Raw genomic sequence first — 22,642 nt, 5'->3', positions numbered from 1 at the left:
GAGAAAATAGCAGAAATATAAATAATATGTCCAAATGGACAAAGAAAAAATGACAGAAACATAAATAATATGTCCAAATGGACAAAGAAAAAATAGCAGAAATATAAATAATATGTCCAAATGGACAAAGAAAAAATGGCAGAAATATAAATAATATGTCCAAATGGACAAAGAAAAAATAGCAGAAATATAAATAATATGTCCAAGTGGACAAAGAAAAAATAACAGAAATATAAATAATAAATAATAAAATAAAGCATAAAGCAAGAAATATAAAGAACAATATAATAAAATGCGGAAATTAAAGTCAATTGTTAGTATGTTAGCACGTGAATCATCTTGAAGCTAGTCAAGTATATTCACGATGTTAGTGAAGATCGATGGTGAGTGAATGATGATCTCGGATTTAAAATTAATGAAAATTTATCAGAAGCTTGATAGAATCATAGCGACTACACGATAAATTTACAAAAGTCTTAAAACAACTGCATACAATCTCTGCCATATTTGATCTTTTATTCTGATTCGGGACAAAGGAAAAAGATAAGAAACAATATCAAATAATATACAAAAATAAATATAAAACAAATTAAACTTAAATCATTCTTTTTGTGATTTTTTTTGGAATTGATTTTAAGTTAATTAACAAGCTAATTAAACAAATAATTATACAAATAATTAAACTTAACAAAAAAAATAAATCTAGTTATGTATAAAATTAGTATATGATATATAAACCTAATTTAACAAAATAAAATATTTTTTTTGAATTTTTTGATAGGTTAGAAATAATTTTAAAAAAGGCAAGTATATACATAATTACTAATTAATTAAGCAAAATAAATTAACTATGAATAAAAATAAAATATTTTTATGTCAAATATTAGATTATAAAAATATAAACCTAAATCTAAAAGGAAAATATTTTTGGAGTTTTTGATTGGTTGAAAATAATTAAAAAGCAATATTTACATAATTACTAATTAATTAAGCAAAATAAATTAATTATGAAAGGAAATTAAATATTTTTATGTTAAAAATTAAATAAACATTTTATCAACTTAAAACTAAAATTAAAACATTTTTTTTTGAGAAATTGAAAATATGCATAAATATGGAGTTTTTAATTCATGAACTCCTAACACTACTACATATTAAAAATTACATTGTACTTACTCTATGATGTCCCAAGAGTGGAATAGAATGATTGAAATTGATTGAAGGTGGCTATTTGAATGAGCCTTGATTTTTTACAAGTTTCTTGAAACTTTTGAAAAATATAAAATGCTTAAACTATGGCTTTGGTGTTTGTTGTTGTTCTTTCTCTTTTTTCTCCCTTTTTTTTCCTCCTTCCTTTAATGAAGAAAATGAAGCTTTATTTATAGGCAAAGAGTTTGATCTAGGAGGCCAAGCAAGTGGAAAAAATAATGATTGATTTTGTGGAAAAAGAATGGAATATTCTTTTATGCTAAGTTAAAAAACTTAACCATGGTTTAATCACTCAATTATTATTCTGTCCAATCTTGCAATCTTTTCTTTGATGCTTTGAATATATCATTGCTTGTATCACATGAAGCTTCCTTGCATTATCCTTGAATTATCATTGAATTATCCTTGAATTATCTCACTTTAATTAAACTTTAAATGAATAAAATTTAATTAAAATGAAATAAAAATGTTATGGATCATGGATGGGTCGTGGATTCCCCTTAGACATATGGGAATCAAGATTGAATCACAAAAGAATTGGCCTTTTTGAAAAAAAATCAAATTTTGGTCATTACTTGTTTCATGCATTTTTCCAAAAAAGGTCAACTTCATCAAGGCATATCTCCCTCAATTTTGATCCTATGAAAGTGTTCTTTAACTTTTTGGAAAGCCCAAGATGTCCTCTACAAGCCACTTTGGAAGCGTTTTTGCATTTGGAGAAGTTATTTTGATGATATGGGCTTTGACAAAAAACTGCTTTTTGTTGACTTTCAAAATGACCCGTAATGTTTTGGCTTATATCTCTTAGGCGGAAGCATTTCTTGACCTTGGTCCCAATATCAAAGTTGTAGAGAATTGAATTTCCTTGAGAATGAGCTTTGTTTGGAATTTTTCTGATAAATTATGAGAGAGTTATGGTCGGTCAAAGTTCAGTTGACTTTTAGCTAAAAAACTCTAATTTTGCAATTTTGATTTTGTCGATTTCTGAACTTTTCTTGATGAATTATGATCAACCATTGATCACATGATGAATCTTTTGAAAAAATATGGATGTTGACAAAAAATTGCATTTTTGACTGTCTGTTGACTTTTTGGTCAAACTGGTCGTCTGTTGACTGTTTGAGCTGTTGACTGTGCGTCCGAGCGAATTGAAGTTTGAAAATTTGTCTGGTGGTACTTTGAGACATATGAAGATCCATGAAATCCATTTGAGGTCTCAAAAACTCGTTCTCCTGGAAAAAAAACAAAAACCCTAATTTGGCGCTTCTGGCGATCTTGAGAGTTGTCTGCCTTAAACTGAGCCATCCTTGGACTTGAATATTGATTGAAGGAACCTTTGAATCTTGAGAGAATGTTGAACCTCTTGTGGGCCTCAAAACCCTGAATTCTTCAGCTTTCTCTTGATCATTCTCCTGTCTTTTTAACACACAAGCAACAAACTTTTTTTCTTTTTATTTTTTGTTAGTAAATAAAAATATGCATGATGATAAATGATAATGATAATGATCATGATACTTAGAAAAATGATGGGATCTCAGAGGTCAAAAATTGGGGTGCAACAGGAGGTGATTGAGGGGTACCGTCGAGGGGTTGATACACACGTCTAGAGTAGTTTCCAGACATCATAGCTTCAAACGGGTTCACTTTGAGAGGGTCATAGGTGATCCTTAATCTTTTTGGTTTGGTTTCTTGTTCAGCAGTTGCCTTTCTCTTTTGTTTTCGATCATTTTCTTGATTTCCAGAGCTTGACGATGGATTCATGATGAAGTTGCAGATATTGGAAACTGCTAGGGTTTATGATATGAATGCAAAGAGAGAGAGAACGAAAAAGAAACTGAATGCAAAGTGAGAGAAATATAAGAGGGAAAAGAAACGTTTGAAGAGTATAAAAAGAAAACTGAAAGAGAGTAAATGATGGATAGCATTTAATGTTATGTGACGTGAGGAGAGATAATAATGACAAAAGACGTGATTTGCACAGTTACCTAAGTAGACGTCCCCTCAACTGCACGCACGCTTGTCCAGAAATAGTGAACACGTGTTTACCATCTGGATAGCCAGTTACAGCTGTTTTGCTTTTAAAGAGATTCTGAATCAACTTAGACAACGAAACGTTAGTAATAACAGAATCACAATTTCTAATTGATTTCAATCAGAACTTCTTATAGAAAAAAAATAATCCAATTTCATTTCAGAAGATACTCATACATAAGATCTTCTCATCTTCTCATTCTGGGCATAAATCCATACTGATATTCTTCAGAATGAACTTAAACCTATCTTCAGCAAGGGGTTTTGTAAAGATATCAGCCCATTGATGGTCTGTATCCACAAAGTTTAAAGATATAACACCCTTCTGAACATAGTCCCTTATGAAATGATGTTTAATCTCAATATGTTTAGCTTTTGAATGTAAAATAGGATTCTTAGATAAACATATAGCAGAAGTATTATCACAGAAAATAGGAATGTTACTCTCATATATCTGATAATCTTCCAGCTGACTTCTCATCCAGAGCATTTGTGTGCTACAACCAGCAGCAGCAACATATTCTGCTTCTGTTGTTGAAAGGGCAATAGTAGCTTGCTTCTTGCTGTACCATGAGATCAGATGACTTCCAAGAAATTGACAACTTCCAGAAGTGCTCTTTCTTTCTATTCTATCTCCAGCATAGTCAGCATCACAGAATCCTACTAAGTTGTAATCTTTAGATCTTCTGTAAACTAAACCAACATTAGTAGTACCTTTCAGATACCTTAGAATTCTCTTAACCGCAGTTAAATGAGATTCTCTTGGATCTGATTGGAATCGAGCACACAAACAAACACTAAAGAGAATGTCAGGTCTAGAAGCAGTTAGATATAGAAGAGATCCAATCATACCTCTGTACAACTTCTGATCTACCTTCTTATTTACCCCATCCTTACCAAGTACACATGTTGGATGCATAGGAGTTTTGGCTTCTTTGCTTTCAGAAAGATTAAACTTCTTCAGAAGTTCTTTCACATACTTCGTTTGATGAACATAGGTTCCATCGGAAGTTTGGTTGATTTGAATCCCAAGGAAATACTTGAGTTCTCCCATCATGCTCATTTCAAATTCAGCCTGCATAGACTCAGCAAACTCCTTTCCAAGTGTAGCATTAGATGTTCCAAAGATAATATCATCAACATATATTTGACAAATTAAAATATCCTTTTTAAATGTTTTACAAAAGAGAGTAGTGTCCACTTTTCCTCTAGTGAAACCATTTTCCAGAAGGAAAGAACTCAAACGTTCATACCAAGCTCTGGGAGCTTGTTTCAATCCGTATAATGATTTCTTTAATTTGAAAACATGATTTGGAGACATGGAGTCTTCAAAACCAGGAGGTTGGTGAACATAAACTTCTTCATCTATATAACCATTTAAGAAGGCACTCTTGACATCCATCTGATAAAGAGTGATGTTGTGTTGAGTGGCAAAAGAAATTAATAGACGAATAGATTCTAACCTGGCCACTGGTGCAAAGGTTTCTGTATAATCAATCCCTTCTTGCTGACTATAACCCTGAGCAACCAGTCTGGCTTTGTTTCTTACCACTTCTCCTTTCTCACTTAGCTTGTTTCTGAAAACCCACTTAGTACCGATGATGTTAAATCCTTTTGGTCTAGGAACCAAGTCCCATACATCATTCCTTGTAAACTGATTTAGTTCTTCTTGCATGGCAATTATCCAGTCTGGATATTCTAGAGCTTGATCAACAGAAGTTGGCTCGATCAAAGAAACAAGACCTAATTGACATTCTGCATTGTTCTTAAGGAATGCCCTTGTTCTGATGGGATCATCTTTCTTTCCAAGGATCACATCTTCTGAATGAGCTGAAGCAAGTCTAGGTGATCTTCTGACTGTAGGTTCTTCAGAAATTCTCAGATTCTCTAAAGATACATCAACTTGATCTTCTGATCCATTGCTTCTGAGACTGCCAGCTTCTGCAGCTTTGCTTTTTGGTTCTACTGCTTCTGATATATCAATATCAAAATCTGCAAAATTCTCAAACTGCTTTGGTTTTTCAAGACCAAGCTTATCATCAAACCTGATATTGATTGATTCTTCTACAATCAATGTTTCAGTATTGTATACTCTGTAGCCTTTAGAGCGTTCAGAATATCCAAGAAGGAAACATTTTTGTGCTTTGGAATCAAACTTACCAAGATGATCTTTAGTATTCAGAATAAAACATACACATCCAAAAGGATGGAAATATGAAATGTTGGGCTTTCTGTTCTTCCACAATTCATAAGGAGTCTTATTTAGAATAGGTCTGATAGAGATTCTATTCTGAATATAACACGCAGTGTTTATTGCTTCTGCCCAGAAATGCTTAGCCATATTGGTTTCATTGATCATGGTTCTGGCCATTTCTTGTAGAGTCCTATTCTTTCGCTCTACAACTCCATTTTGCTGTGGAGTTCTAGGACAAGAGAAATCATGGGCAATACCATTTTCTTTGAAGAACTCCTCAAAGAATTTGTTCTCAAATTCACCACCATGATCACTTCTGACCTTTATGATCTTGCACTCTTTCTCAGATTGAATCTGAGTGCAGAATTCAAAGAACACTGAATGAGACTCATCCTTGTGTTTCAAGAACTTTACCCAAGTCCAGCGGCTATAATCATCAACGATGACTAATCCATATTTCTTCCCTCTGACAGATGCTGTTTTGACTGGGCCAAACAGATCAATGTGCAAGAGTTCTAACGGCCTTGAGGTAGAAACAACATTCTTATACTTGAATGCAGGTCTGGAGAACTTTCCCTTCTGACATGCTTCACAAAGAGCATCTGATTTGTATTTCAGATTTGGGAGTCCTCTGACTAGATTTAGTTTGTTAATCTGAGAAATCTTTCTCAAACTAGCATGTCCTAATCTTCTGTGCCAGACCCATTGCTCTTCAGAAACAGACATAAGACAAGTCACCTTCTGCTTCTCAAGATCAGAAAGATCAATCTTATAAATGTTGTTCTTCCTCTTGCCTGTAAATAGGATTGAGCCATCCTTTTGACTTACAGCCTTGCAAGACTTTTGATTGAAGATTATATCATATCCATTGTCACTTAATTGACTTATGGACAATAAGTTATGCGTTAATCCTTCTACAAGAAGTACATTAGTTATGGAAGGAGAGTTACCAAGACTTATGGTTCCAGAGCCAATGATTTTGCCCTTTTGATCTCCTCCAAACTTGACTTCTCCACCTGGTTTAAGCACCAGGTCTTGGAATGTAGACCTTCTTCCCGTCATGTGTCGCGAGCACCCAGAGTCCAGGTACCATGACATTTTTCTTTCTGTCCTCTTTGCCGCCAAGGATATCTCTTCAGAATCTGATTCTGATGTAGATTCTGATCCATCATCTTCTGTCGCCATCAGCGCAAAGTTTGCCTGCTCTCCTTCAGAGTCTGATCCTGTTTCTGATTCAGAATCATCCCATGTTGCCATAAGACCTTTCTTCTTATGAAACTTCTTCTTGGGATTCTCCTTCTGAAGTTTCGGACACTCATTCTTGTAATGTCCAGGCTCATTGCACTCATAGCAGACAGCCTTTTTCTTGTCAGATCTTCTGTCACCAGAAGATTCTCCACGTTCAAATCTCTTTGAACTTCTGAAGCCTCTGAACTTCCTTTGCTTGCTCTTCCAGAGTTGGTTCACCCTTCTGGAGATCATGGACAGTTCATCTTCTTCTTCAGATTCTGATTCTTCAGGATCTTCTTCTCTAGCCTAAAAAGCGTTAGTGCATTTTTTAACATTAGATTTTAATGCAATAGACTTACCTTTCTTCTGAGGCTCGTTTGCGTCCAGCTCTATTTCATGGCTTCTCAAGGCACTGATAAGCTCTTCCAAAGAAACTTCATTCAGATTCTTGGCAATCTTGAATGCAGTCACCATTGGCCCCCATCTTCTGGGTAAGCTTCTGATAATCTTCTTTACATGATCAGCCTTGGTGTAGCCTTTATCCAGAACTCTCAATCCAGCAGTTAGAGTTTGAAATCTTGAGAACATCTTCTCAATATCTTCATCATCCTCCATCTTGAAGGCTTCATATTTCTGGATTAGAGCAAGAGCTTTAGTCTCCTTGACTTGAGCATTTCCTTCATGAGTCATTTTCAAGGACTCATATATGTCATGGGCCGTTTCCCTGTTAGATATCTTCTCATACTCAGCATGAGAGATAGCATTCAGCAAAACAGTCCTGCATTTGTGATGATTTTTGAAGTCTTTCTTTTGATCATCAGTCATTTCGCTTCTCGTGAGCCTTACACCAGTAGCTTTAACAGGATGTTTGTAACCATCCAACAGAAGATCCCATAGATCAGCATCCAGACCAAGAAAGTAACTTTCCAGTTTATCTTTCCAGTATCCAATGTTTTCACCATCAAATACTGGTGGTCTAGTATAACCATTGTTACCATTGTATTGCTCAGCAGAGCCAGATGTAAATGCAGCTGGATTTGTTGGAATTTCACCAGCCATCTTTTACTGAAGCGTTTTTCTCTTCCTGAATCTTTTCTAAACACAGTTAAGTGCTTGCACCTTAGAACCGGCGCTCTGATGCCAATTGAAGGATAGAAAAACACTTAGAAAGGGGGGGGGGGGTTTGAATAAGTGTAGTCTTAAAAAGTTGAACGATAAAAATAAATTGCACAGTTATTTTTATCCTGGTTCGTTGTTAACTAAACTACTCCAGTCCACCCCCGCGGAGTGATTTACCTCACCTGAGGATTTAATCCACTAATCGCAACAGATTACAATGGTTTTCCACTTAGTCCGCGACTAAGTCTTCTAGAGTATCCTGATCACAACCTGATCACTCCAGGAACAAATGCTTAGACACAAGCTAAGACTTTCTTAGAGTATCCTGACCACCACGTGATCACTCTAATTACAACTGCTTAGACACAAGCTAAGACTTCCTAGAGTATCCTGATCAACACTTGATCACTCTAGTTACTTACAAATTAATGTAATCAATTCTAAGAGAATTACAAATGCTTCTGAAAAGCTATAATCACAACAGTGATATTTCTCTTAACGTTTAAGCTTAATCTCACTAATATATTACAACAGCAATGTAGTGAGCTTTGATGAAGATGAAGTTTCTGAGCTTTGATTTGAACAGCGTTTCAGCAAGTTAATATTCACAGAATTTGGTTCAGAGTTGTTAACCTTGCTTCTCATCAGAACTTCATATTTATAGGCGTTTGAGAAGATGACCGTTGAGCGCATTTAATGCTTTGCGTGTTTCGTACAGCTTTGCATTTAATGTTTCACGCTTTTGTCAACTACCTCGAGCCTTGTTCACGCTGTGTCTACTGACGTTGCCTTTAATAGCTTCCAACGTTCCTTTTGTCAGTCAGCGTAGCCTGCCACCTGTACTTTCTTCTGATCTGATGTTTGAATATAATATTTGAATATCATCAGAGTCAAACAGCTTGGTGCATAGCATCTTCTTGTCTTTTGACCTTGAAGTGCTTCTGAGCGAGATACCATGAGAACTTCAGTGCTTTTGCTTCTGATCCCAAGTTCTTCTGATGCTTTCATAGACCCATGTTCTGATTCTGCCTTGACCATCTTCTGATGTCTTGCCAGACCATGTTCTGATGTTGCATGCTGAACCTTCTGAGACAAAGCTTCTGAGCGCTGATTTGTGCATACTCTTTCTATATTTCCTGAAATGAAAATTGCAATGTATTAGAGTACCACATTATCTCACACAAAATTCATATCCTTGTTATCATCAAAACTAAGAATATTGATCAGAACAAATCTTGTTCTAACACTTCTTTCATAAAGGTTTTTCAATCTTTAGATATTTTGTAAATAATATTAGAACTTTCGTCACTAACAAATATCTAAGAATTAAGAATTGGAATCAGAAATCCGATCCTATCCTTAAATGGAGAGATGAGAATGTTTATGAATTTCAAGAAAAATTCAAGAAGGAAGAAATCGTCGAGAAATTAAATGAGTTAATTCAATTGTTAAAGGATGAAGGCATGAGCTCAAATCGAGAAGAATCTCTAAAAACTTCATCAAAGAACATCAATGAAGAAGAAAAATCAACTCCGCTAATCTCCTTCAAAAGCACAGTCTCAGTGGTTGAACGATTTTTTGAAAATTCAACAACAAATGGAGGAACTTCACCAAGAAGAAAATACAAAGAAGGAGCCTTTTCTAGTAGAATCTTCAAAAGAAGAAAGGAGAATATGAATCATGGTATTTCTCTTAAATATTGGTGGCCTAAAATTTTCTTTTCTATTACAAGAGATATTTTAATTTCTCAAGCATTAGATGAAAGTTGCTAGTAACAGAAAAATTGACTATTTTGCTATAATATTGACCTATCTTCATATTTTGGATTTCTTACCTAATTTCCATCTAGTAGAAAGAAATATTACACTTTTAATGTTGACGTAGAATACTATGAGAAACTCCAATTGTTTTGCAAATATCATCAAGTATTAGCCATTATTTAAAGGATTTATATAAATAAAATTCTAAGTTTGAAAAATCGGGTCGAAAAATATATTGGACAAATAGTTATTACTCCTTCTGTCCCAAAATAAATGTCACATCTGGGAAAAAAATTTGTCCCAAAATACTTGTCATTTTACATTACAAATGCAATTCTATATTTAATCTTCCAATTGTACCCTCTAATAAATACTTTTAATTTATTATTTTCTCACTTAATATTAATGTTATTTTGAATACACAAATAGTTAATCAGAGTAATTTGGTAAAGTCATTATTCTCTCTTTTATTTATTATTGTTTCTTAATTTGTGTGAAATGGGCCATTGCGACAAATAATTTGTTTCTTAATTCTAAATTTGGTAAAGTAAATAGATCCCAAAGAAAATCGTTCTAAAATGGTGAGAGATTGTGGCGAGTGATACTCAACAAGACTCACTTAGGCCTCAAATTAATAATGAACCAAATTTTTTTAAGTCTTTAAAACTACTATTGATATAGGAATTGTTAATGTGGATAACTTATAAAAGAAAGACATGAATACTCCAATGGTTAGAAAAAATGATTCAAAAACTGTTAATAAGGAAGGAAAAGTTAACGATTATAATTGGAATTTTTTTGCTAAAAATGCTCATGTAATAGCATAGAAAAGATTTATGGAGGAATGAACATTATAGATTTAGAGTGCTGGAACAAAGTGTGTATGCTGAAGCTACTGTGGAACTTAAACAAGAAGGCAGACTCATTGTGGATCAAATGGATACACGAGTATTACTTGAAATAGTCTGATCTTATGCAGGTTCAGGTTAAAGATAGTTATTCTTGGTTGATGAAGCACCTGCTCCACACCAGACAACTATACCAGGACCTGAGTGTAAACATGGCTGGGAATGGTCGGAATTTTCAGGCTAGGCATCTGTACACTGCCCTTCAGAAAAATGAGGAGAAACCTATATGGAGGTACCTTATGTATGGTAATTATGCTAGGCCGAGAGCAGTGTTTATTTTCTAGTTAGCTTGTAATGGTATATTGGCTACCAAGGAGAGGTTGAAAAAATATGGTATGCTACTTGATGAATGTTGCGCCTTCTGTTTGGAAAAAGAAACTTTGAGCCATCTCTTCTTCTGCTGTGACAGTTTGAAGGATGTGTGGATGAAGGTTCTTAGATGGATTAATGTTAATCATGTTCCTTTGTCGTGGGATAGAGAGCTTGAGTGGGTAATCCAAAATTACAAAGGGAAAAGTTGGAGAGCTAGCCTCATCAAGTGTGCAGTTACTGAAGTTGCTTACACCATTTGGAGAATGAGAAATGACAAAGTTTTTGGTCATGCTAGTTATAATGGAAACATAGAAAAAGATATCATAGATAGTTTAGTCTATAGACTTTGGAATGTTAAGAAATATAGGAAATACATAGCAGCCTTAATGTTATAGGTGTTGCTTCTTGGCTTTTTGTGTATAGGCTTTGGTTTTGGCTGGATAGTGAGCGATCACCGTGTACATATTGTTTTTTGAATTAATCAAATTTTTATTGATTAAAAAAATAGCATAGAAAAGATAACATTACATCATACTAGTCTGTCTATTACGTGCAAGGCACGGGATAAAAAAATTTATGTTAAATTTTTTTTTTAATTTATTTTTTAAAATGTAATAATCATTAAACATTATAAAGTAAAAATATCAGTTCTACTATTAATAATAATATTATTATAATTAATAATCTTTAATTTTTATTTGATTTTTTAATTTACTAATTACTAACTATTATATTTTTTATAGTTAATCTAATCTAACATCTATTACTTACTTTTCTCTTTACTTACTAATTAAAATTTATTCATGTTCTTCATGTAAAATTGAATAGGTATATTTCAACTTTAAATAAAAATTCAATATTTCACTATGCTCTATGGATAGAGAACTCAAAAGATAGGTTAAAAATTGGAATGACACTCTATATGAGCACGCCATGAAATCTCCATTTTATTTTTTAAATCTCTTCCCTTTGAGTTTGATTTTTTAAATATATTTCATTAATAATAATAATAAAAATAATAATAATAATAATAATAATATGTAAGAATAGATGTTGTATGGATAAAATTATGTTATTTAATTGAATTTTATTAATTAATATTCGCTAATTATTAATACACCTTGATTACAGAAAAATTATAATACATAATAGAGTGAAGACCCATTTTGGTCCTCACAAATATTACACGAGTCAAATTAGTCCCTTACAATAAAATTGACCCAATTTAATCCCTTACAAAATTTAACCGGATGATATTAGTCCTTCTGCTAATATTTTTCTCAAATCGGTTTTTTTCTACTTCTAAACCGGTTCTTTTCATACTATTAAACCGTGACTGGACTGACACGTTAGATTATTTTTTAAAAATACTAAATTAATTTTTATTTTTAATTTCATTTTTAAACAGTTATCAATGAATAATATCAAAAAAGCCAAAATTATTTCTTAAAATTAATTTTTAAACAAGTAATTTCCATGATTTCTACTAATATTAACAAATTCTATACATAAATTTTTACCTATGAGGTCTCAAATCCAAGTCCCTTCAAGTTAAATGATTTTCACTTTACAACTAGACAAATCAATTTCTATCGTTAATAAAGTGACTATCATTTACAACTAGAAAAATCAATTTCTATTGTTTGTAAAGCGACTATTATTTACAACAAGACAAATCAATTTCAATTGTTAGTAAAGTGACTATCATTTACAACTAGATAAATCAATTTCTATTGTTAATAAAGTGATTATCATTTACAACTAGACAAATCAATTTCTACGGTTAGTAAAATGACTATCAATAACAACTAGACAAATCAATTTCTATTGTTAGTAGAGTGACTATCATTTACAAATAAACAAATCAATTTCTATTGTATTAAATTGACTGTCTTTTAATCTGAAGAGATTTAGGTTCGAGACCATATTGATACAAATTTTGTATTTTTTATTTTAAATTTAGAATTGTTTAAGATTAACCACATGGGTCTGAGTTCAACTCCTTATAAGAAACAATTTTGACTTTTTTATATTATTAATTTATAATTGTTTAAAAATGAAATTAAAAATAAAAATCAATTTAGTATTAAAAAAATAAAAAATAAATAAAATCCAACGTGGCAGTCCACTCACAGTTTAAAACTAGAAAAAAAAACCGATTTGAGAAAAATATTTGCAGAAGGACTAATATGATCCGGTTAAATTTTGTAAGGGATTAAGTTGGGTCAATTTTTTTTGTGAAGGACTAATTTGACTCGTGTAATATTTGTGAGGGACCAAAATGGGTCTTCACTCTACATAATAAACCCTAAAATAAATTAGGAAAAAAATTATTTTCCATTTGATAGTAATTTTTAGATCAATAATAAATTTATTTTAGTATATAATAATAATGTTATAAAAATATTTCTATCAATAATAAAAAAAATGGAAAAAAATAATAAATAATGAACTTATTTTTGTATATAATAATAATGTTATAAAAATATTTTAGATAATATTCAAATTAAAGTGTTATAATGATTTATTTATTTAAAAAGTTATCAAAATTATATAATGAATTAATTTATATTATAGATATTACTTATTATGCATAAAAAAATTTATGAAAAGAAAGGACCATCTAAAAGAAAAATTATCAATTTAATTCACGTTACAATTTATTATAAAAGAAAAACCATCCATTTAATTTAATGCTATCAATATTTAATCACGTCTCTATCAATATAATTGGATTAATAACAAATATAAAAAAAAAAATCAATTTATAGTTATTTAATTTAAAATTCAAATTTTGAATTCTAAATTATTTTTTCCTTTTTGCTACGTCTCTATCAATATATAATTTATAAATTAATTTTTTATGCAAAATTATGCCATATATTTTTAGGAATATTAACTATGAAAAATTGAAAGATATACCATGTTTTACTAAACGATCAATAATGAATTTATTTTTGTATATATTAATAATATTATAAAAATATTTTAGATTACATTAAAAATAAAGTGTTATAATAATCATAACTGAATTAATTAATTTATTTAAAAAATTGTAAATTATATAATAAATCAATTTAATATTTCCTAAAGCCTTGAGCATGGAAGCTTTGTTAATATTCACATGTAAATAAATTTCACTTTATAGTTAAACCGTGAAAGGAAACTACATTGGTTCAGATGAGTAGCAGGTCTTAATATTGGATGACCTCAAGCACAAACAACATCATATACAACCTCTGTAATCTCTCTTTCTCAACTAATGGCAATGGTGTTTCTTCAGAAAAAATTTATACCATAAAGGCTTCCTTGCAAGTTGTCCTATATATATTCATTGGTTGCTTCAACTATAACTTCAATCTCCTCATTTCAATTTCCACTTCATCCTATAATTTCAACACACATTTTTAAAAAACAGTATTATGACATGTGCCCCAACAAATTGTAAGATTTTAAAAAACCAATTATCAGCACTTTAGTTTACAATTTTATTTAAGCATTATGTCAATTAAGACTCTAATAAAACTGTAATATACATGAAAATAAGTAATAACATTTGAATATAAGTAATAACATTTCATAATAGTAGGTTCGGTATGTAAAAATTCCATGACATTTGAATGTTTTATATGATGATTGTGAGGCTAAGGACATTATGTAGAAGAAGTAGTAGACTTTAATAGTATACGAAAGACGAAGTGCTTAACATTCTGAATAGTTGTACTAAACACAATACTTATAGTGTTGAAAGACAATAACAAAAAAAAATGGTATACGAAATTGAAGATAATGGACAGTAGATCGAATACAAAAGATAACTGGTTTCTGCAAAATACAAAAGATATAACTTAAGAGAGATAATCTAACAATGACAAAGAAAATCTCAGCCAAATTGCATTTTATAAGAACATGTATAGCTTTTAAGTTTAGCAAATTATGCTAAACTTTCAAAATGGAAGTGCAAACTTTTAATAATTCATTAATTATTACATTTGTACAGAAATCACTAGTAACATTTAAGAAAAGCAAAAAACACATAGAACATTGTTTATTCATGTAAGCATTAATACTTGAGATATACAGGAAGAAAAACTTAGATAATGCTAGAACAAATTCTACTTTTAAATAGATAAATTACCTCGACATTTATTAACTTTAGTAATTTTCCCGAAAGTTTCTGCAGTCTCACAAATCATAATGCCACCATCTCCAATAATTTAAGTTAGTTTACACTCCATAACTGCAAAACATAAACAGGTGTAGTGCAATAAGTGATAACCAGTAATCTAATGATAGGAGAAACGCAATTTCAAAAATGTGGTTCGTTTAAATGCCTAAAAAATCAAACATTAGTTCTAGCAACTTAAAAAAATCTATATGATAGTGTGAAATACTACTCAACATCGTGACTACACTTCCTAATATGATTAAAAATAGTTTTTCCAGTTCAATTATAGCAGCAGCAACAATTTTAACACAACTGTTAATGAAACAATTACACATCATGGCATTAGTATATGTAGCGAAATAATTAACTTCTTAACAGTGGCAATATAGCTTCCTTGTGATATGCAGTAATAGTTAAAAAAAATAAAGGAAATGGTTTAGCATTATCTTGAGTAGATGCTCACAAGTCATCTAAAAGCAAAAAAAAAAAAAAAGTATGCTCGAACCTAAAATAATAGCACTGTGTAAATCTGCACCAAGGAGACTTTGAGCCAATGGATTTTTCCTGTAATAATAGACATGTTTATTATCATAAAAGCCATGAGATAAGAAAAGTGGTAAAAAACTCAAGATTAGAAGTTGTGAAATCATCAAGAGCAAAGATACAAAAACAATACCCAATGGATTTAAGCAACAACATTATATAGTCTTTCCACATTTCATGCATTGCCTTAAAAATATCAAATATGTAATCAAAATTAATGGTGGTTATGGAATAAAAAGAATATCACTTGTTAATAGCTTGAATCTAAGAGCTCCCAAATGAATGAAAATTGCTCACAACAATGTACTAACACAAACTGCAGGGCTATAGCAGTAATGGTATGGAACAACAAATTCATCAAAAATAGAAGTTGAGACTTTAAACTTACTTATGGAACTCATGATCCTTGTTTTTTATGTTATTTCATGGCAAATGCTTATTAGAACGTTTTGAATGAGTTTGCAAAGCTCTAGTTTGAGAAGACGAAGAAGAACTCAGTAGTCGATTTCCATACTTCTAGATCCTTACATATACTTTTGGCCTGCATCCCCCTTCTTAATAATTTCATGCAATATTCATGAATATTGCAAAATATAAATCAAATTAGAAATATAGAGAAAACAAAAAAATATAATCTTTGACATCAAAGGATAAATAAATTCAAAATTAAGTAGTATAAACCAATAAAAGAAGCATTTTTCTTCTTACTGTCTCAACTTTATAAGTGTGAAAAAATCAGTAAAGAACTGTAGTTTAGCGATTAAGTATTAAACAATTACTATGAATCCCAAGATGATAAGTGAGTGGAAATTAAGAAGACTTAAATCATGCATGGAATGAAGATGATTAACGAAGTGCCCAATTTTGCAACTGAAAAAGAGTACAGAGAATAGTATAAAAATTGAAAATTTATGGGATTGTTGAGAAAAGGGGAAAGAAGCATACGATTCCAATCTTGAGGTGAGAAGATAATCGACCAAGGATGGGTCGTTCAATTGGAGCTTCCTTCGATTTGGCAGATTTATGAGGCATTTTACGGAGGAGAGATGTTAGTTTGGAATCAGATGAGAACAGATCCGTGGGGATCAAAGTTTTTCCCAACCTTGGTATCAGTGGCGCTAAAGAGATTGTATCCGGCGAAGAGAGGGGAGTCTCTGGAAGGTATAACAGCGTTGGGAACGGCGCCACTTACGTTAGCCTGATTTTATTTTTCTTCTTTCTTGCTGACCAGAGAATGAGAAAGGGAGATAGTTGGCAGTAGGAACAGAGAAAGAAAAAGCAAAGAAGATGAAAATGAGAGATTAGAGAGGTAGGTTTTTTATATGAACTAGTAAGAGACCCGTGCTGCCGCACGGGTTATTTGTTAGTGATGTTGTGTTGTTCGGGATGAAATTAACATATGGAATATGACTATAACGAAAAGATATAATCCGCCAAAGAATATATTGATAGTTTTGTTGCAATCATGAAAAAGAAGAAGTATTATCCTCCATATGAATATATTTGGCTCTAGTAAAATCCCAAATGAGTGTCCTTTCTTTTAGCTCGGCATTAGACCTACGACATAATTGGTAATAATATAATGTTATGCAAGATAGAAATGAGAACTATATATTACATTGACATTTTTAATAACAATAGTTACAATGGTTGATAGGCAAGGGTATCAGTTTTGGTCATGAAGAAATTAAAAAACGTAAAATGCTATAGTATCTACAGTCCCCTTTCCATGTTTCTCATTAGCACATGGAAGCTGGCAGTGAAATATAGCTTCTACGGCCCCAGTTGTACTTTTGTTATATTGCACATGGATGCTGGCAGCGAAATCCTATTTTTAACACTGGTTCTATTAAAAAACAGTAGAGACGTTATGAGTCATTGTTTGTACATTATAGTCTCCATTATGCATTCCAAGATAGTTGTAATCCATCAGTTAGGAAGCATCTCATAGAAAAAAACCAAAAACTTGTTACATGGCCCGATGGCATTGTTTCTAAGCTCCCAGCATTTAGTACATAGGTTGTAAATGTTTAAAATCATCATGACATCATGACATCATGACATCCTCAACAAAATTTGGCCTCACAATCAGAAAAAATTGGTGATCATTTATCAATTTGAGTCTCATGCTGCATCACATGATAAATAAGGGTCTCACTGTGATAATTAAGGGAAGGTAATAATGTTTTTTCTAATACTTAGCCATACATTATTGTTGTTGTATGTTGATCACAATGATAAATAAGGGAAGCACTCCTATAAAAATGTTGAGCAGTACCTAATTTGTAGAAGTACTACAGAAGCTTGATTGAATTCAACCAATTTTAGATGTCTGACTTATTTATTCTTGCTGTATATTGAACACAATGGCAATGAGGTTTTTTCTAATAAATGGCATTGACTGTTGAGTTAAGCACTGATAGGAAATTATTGGCTGAATATATGTGCATCCCCAACTTGAAAATGTTAACCTATGTAGTCCAGTTTTAATCATTGATATATATGATTAAGCTATATTCTGATTCATTTGCAATATAGTTTGATATAACACCATTATATTCAGTTTCATCCCTAAAATTACATGTTGACTGTATTTAGGCCCTGTCTGGCAAACCAAATTCGCAGGAAGGCAAAAAGATGACAAGCAACTGTAAGTTTAGTAGGTTTCATGAAAATTCAAGGCACATTATTACAGAAGAATACATACATTAATAGTATAGGCAGACTTAGATTTGCACCTGATGAAGTTATTCCAAACTCAATTATCGACCCTGTTTAACCGGAACAATGAGGTTGCAAGACTGTTGTGCCAAGGCAAACTCACAGGAAAGGTTTAACTGAATAAATGTTTGTCAAGGTCAGTAAAATTTCTTTGTCCAATGAATATAATATTAGAATATATTAAACTTAATTTCTTAAGAGTAAAAACAGTCAATCATTTTTAAAACAATTCGTGGCAAGCCTTCCAAAAGACCAAAGATAACTTTCATGACATCTTGGGTTGTAGTGAAAAAGTAGTGGTAATTTTTTACCTTGTAAGGACATAGGTAAACTATGGGCAATTCTAAAAGGTAGTTAGGATAACTAATATGCAAATGGAACAAAACAGCCCTCATGGGAAAACTACTCGGTTACCAAAGCCAAATTTGTGCAGCCTATGCTATAGATAGGACATCATTACATGCTGCAAGTGTGCAGCAGTGTCTAGCAAGGAGTTTAAAGTTTCAAAACAATTACAAATACTACCTAAATTACTTTAGAATGGGCACATCAAAATTTAATGTTTTTATGAAAGGGTTGTCATAAAAAAAAACAGAACCTATGGAAATTGTTTGACTTACCGTGTCAAGAAGTACAAAGCATTTAAGGTAGAAGTGACTCTTTTCTCTAGTATTTCCCAAAATGCTGGAATGTGTACCAATCTACCTGCTGTACCTGCGCAGACAAGGACAGATTTAGAGAGTAATTTGCGTGGCCCAGTGTGCAATGCTGGAAAAAGGAGCTGTTTATTGTACAGTGGATAAATGAAAAAGTGATAGGTCTTTTTTGAAAAACGCATAAATTATGATGACCACAGGTCAAAGATCTTTAGCAGAGCCTGTTTTTAAGCACATTGTCATGCTGTGGTCCCAATATATTTAAACGACTTCCACACTAATGGGCATCATAAAGTATATTATGTATCATCATAACAACATGTATTATGTATCATCATAACAACATGTATTGTGATGTATTGGGCTGATACACCAGACTTGCAGGAAGAAAAATTAAAAAGTTGTGTTATGTCCACTAACACAAAAGCTAGTTTTTGCTTATCTGTCTAGACATTCAGCAGTGTAATTATAATGTACATGTTTGTAAACAACTATTTTGCTTATAAATAATATTAGTTTACAAAAAATTAGTACATGTTTGTAAACAACTATGAAATTCACATCTGATGTTTGGTTTAAATCATGGTGTTAGATAAGATAAATGACAAGTTCATTACAATTACACATCACAATTCAACAATGCTTTAGTTACTGCTAGAAGTTACAAAGTTGCTTGTGCTACAATCTAGAATCACAAGAAACTGTTTTCTTTCACACTATCACCAACTCAGGGAGGAGTTAAAGAATCGCAATGAATATGAAAACAAACTGAATCTAAGCAGTAGTGTAATATATAGGAATGCCGCCTATTTTTGAAAAACAATCATAGTTGAAGAATTCAGTAGTGTACAGAATCAAAGTAAAAAGACATAACCTCAACAGAACATTTTTAAAAAACCGAATTAATAAGAATGCCGCCTATTTTTTTATAAAATAACCTGTCACACTGATGAATACATTCATGTACAATGGGGTAATGCCGAGGAAAACAAATTGCTGCACAAAGAATTTTGAGCATTATAATGAAAAATGTTTTCTATAAACATCGATATATTCCCCGGCTGTTAACATCGAATGAATGTTTCATCTGTTACCATTCTGACCGCCTCAAACTTATGTCATGCTAATATGTTGATCTAATTAAGCTGGTTGCAAAGAGTATGAATAAGCCAGTTTATGTGGTTGCTTCCCTACGATACATCAGCATTTATAACCCTATGAAATACAGAAGTGCAGGATGTTTGCATCATTTGGAAGTCAGCCTATTTGAATGTTATATAAATAAGCATTCATATGCTTATAACAGGAATTGATCATAAATTAGATAGCTATAATATCAGAATGATTACAAAACATGGTGAATATGCCATAAAGGAGTTATAATACTACAGAGTCATGGCAGAATCTTTTATCACATATTCACCAACGTTTGTATTGATTACATTCCAAAACTGAAATCAACATGATTTTCATAAATTTTTTAATCGAATTGAAACACATTAATTGAAGGATTTTTTAAGACAATTGGATACATTACCTAGCTTTGAAATCTGCCACTTGTGGATGGTCCAAGTTAATGAGAAGTCTAGAGCCGTTCCATGCATTCGAAAGAGACGGAAGACCGGAAACTATAACACAGGGCAAAGGTTTGTAAGGAAGACAGTCTAACAGGAAACATGGAATAGTGATGTAAACATGGAAGTATATAAATCTAAACATCAAATTAGAAGAAGTGCTAAGTAATTGAAACCAGAATTTGGCTTGCACCAGGCATGGGTCAAAACGATAATTGTAGGTCCAGAAGTGTTGTTCGGGGTAGTGTAGTTCATGAATTGCTTGCCATAAGCTTCCCATAATGCCACCTCAATAACGTTCCCTTCGACATCACGCAAGGTAATATTGACGCAAGATTTCCTATTACCACCGCCCATTTGTGTCTTAACAACATCTTGCAACACCCCTATAACATCTAAAATGTATGAAGCAAGTAAACCAAGATTAGAAACAATTGCATTCAAATAAGAGAAGCATATCACAAAAATAAAAAGTGATATTTCACCATATAACAGGTCATGTTTGTAGTTCCCTTTGAGAAAGTTATCAATAGGATGAAAAATGAACTTGTGGGTTGGTATGTCGGGTAACGCCGCCTTGATCATCGTAGTCCCGCCGTTGAGGACAACCTTGAGTGGATGAGAACAGACCTTTAAAGGACCTTCGTTGTCCACGGGTTCTCCGTTGTACATAATATAAGTCTCATGCTCCTTCACTTGTTCAAACCAATCTTTGAAATCTCGGTTCCAACTTGTCACATGAATCTTATCAGCCTGCGAAGAGCATCGTTTAATAATGGTCATTTGCCAAATACACAGAAGAATGTAACATTTTTTTAAAACTATTAACATAAAGATTACATGTTATGACAGAAAGAAAACAGTGGAAATTTATAAAAGCACAAATAAAAAACTTTGAATCCCATGAAAAATAATACCTTTACATATTGAATGACCATCTCAAGGTGTTGATGGCCATTTTTCTCATTAACAACCCAAAGATCAACAACCCTAATCAGCATTTTCCAGACCTGGTTCCCCTTGACCAAATCGTTTATGAGAATGGGAGCCCTTGACATTGTTCCTGTGGTAAAATGCAAGCTAACTTGTTCCTGTGAAGCATGAAACGGAATGAAACGCATCAAACTGAATCATTCTCAAGCTTTGCTCAGTGTCGACGGTAGTGTGAAGCATGAAACGGAATGAAACGCATCAAACTGAATCATTCTCAAGCTTTGCTCAGTGTCGACGGTAGTGTGAAGCATGAAACGGCATATAAAGAACTAACAGATAATGGTTTGAAATAAAAAAAGAAAGAAACCCATACCTTACCGTGGTTTCTTCACCGGCGCCGTTAGAGATGGAGGAGTTCTGAAAGGAAACCGAATAGAAAGGAGGAGTAATGAGATCCAACCGATCTGAATAGTGAGAAAGAAAGGGAAAGAGTGAAAAAAAGAAAGAAACCCATACCTTACGGTGGTTTCTTCACCGGCGCCGTTAGAGAGGGAGGAGTTCTGAAATTAAACTGAATAGAAAGGAGGAGTAATAAGAGGAAAGTGATCTGAATAGTGAGAAAGAAAGGGAAAGAGTGAGAAGCTGCAGATTCGGTAAAGTAGGCTTGGAGGGAAAGTACAATTTGTTGTGAATGGACGAATCAGAGCAACACACATGGCCATAGAAAATAAACCAAATATTGGAAGACCAAATATTGGAGGGAAAGTACAATTTGTTGACACATGGACGAATCATAAGAATGTTGGAAGACCAAATGAAAATTGCATTGGGGTCTATTTTTTCAAAGAAAATAAACCAAATATTTTGAAAATCAAATATGTATTTATTAGCCGTACTAAAAAATGTAATTGTTTGTGTAAACATATTAAGGAAATAATTAATTAAATATAAAAATAAATATGAAGATAAATATAGTAATATTTCTATTAATAATATTTTTAAAAATAGTAAGGACTCTAATATTGTGACAAATATTGATGATAATATTGTTAACCATCCCCCTCATAAATTTTACTAGGATGGTAAAAAAACAATAGGTAAATCAATCTCATATTGCAAGTATTCTTCAAAATCATCAAGATACTTATGGTGAAATCCTAAATACCAATGTTGCTTAAGATATGTGCATACTGAAAGAATTTTGGAGAAATACTGATCAATGCTTTCTTGAAATTTGTTTCCAAATCTAAGAAAATAAGAATTCAAAAAAACTGTTTCCAAATC

The 22,642-nt window shown here is 32.2% G+C and overlaps 1 protein-coding gene across 6 annotated transcripts; it reads right to left on the bottom strand.

Annotated features, from left to right (window-relative positions):
* Window positions 1-13,564: 13,564 nt before the first annotated feature.
* On the bottom strand, window positions 13,565-21,985 carry LOC131660966 (uncharacterized). 6 transcript variants are annotated; one of them, XR_009301087.1, is made up of 11 exons: window positions 21,875-21,985; window positions 21,732-21,775; window positions 21,343-21,516; window positions 20,911-21,178; window positions 20,389-20,820; window positions 18,816-18,909; window positions 15,863-18,311; window positions 15,608-15,660; window positions 15,437-15,495; window positions 14,902-15,003; window positions 13,565-14,149 (listed from the first exon to the last, which is right to left on the bottom strand). XR_009301087.1 is itself a non-coding variant. In XM_058930343.1 (9 exons), exons 1-5 carry the CDS (start codon window positions 21,544-21,546, stop codon window positions 18,897-18,899), a joined length of 795 nt encoding a protein of 264 aa, XP_058786326.1. In that variant the 5' UTR covers window positions 21,547-21,672; the 3' UTR covers window positions 13,565-14,149; window positions 14,902-15,003; window positions 15,437-15,495; window positions 15,863-18,311; window positions 18,816-18,896. The 6 variants fall into 6 exon arrangements, 3 of the variants coding, with proteins under 3 accessions (XP_058786326.1, XP_058786327.1, XP_058786328.1); XR_009301086.1 differs by lacking the exon at window positions 15,608-15,660 and having other exon boundaries at window positions 15,863-16,028; window positions 16,420-18,311; XR_009301085.1 differs by lacking the exon at window positions 15,608-15,660.
* Between the last annotated feature and the right edge of the window lie 657 nt (window positions 21,986-22,642).

Source organism: Vicia villosa, linkage group LG3 (assembly GCF_029867415.1).
Source record: "Vicia villosa cultivar HV-30 ecotype Madison, WI linkage group LG3, Vvil1.0, whole genome shotgun sequence".
NCBI lineage: Eukaryota > Viridiplantae > Streptophyta > Magnoliopsida > Fabales > Fabaceae > Vicia > Vicia villosa.
Note: the sequence above shows the minus strand (reverse complement) of the source record. Positions and strands in the feature narration are given on the sequence as shown.

Coding starts and splice junctions, on each gene's coding strand:
- LOC131660966 (XM_058930343.1), bottom strand. CDS start 21,546: ATGCGTTTCATTCCGTTTCATGCTTCACAGGAACAAGTTAGCTTGCAT. Junction 20,821..20,910: donor CAAACATGACCTGTTATATG/GTGAAATATCAC, acceptor CATACATTTTAG/ATGTTATAGGGGTGTTGCAA. Junction 20,480..20,601: donor CTGGTGCAAGCCAAATTCTG/GTTTCAATTACT, acceptor CCTGTGTTATAG/TTTCCGGTCTTCCGTCTCTT.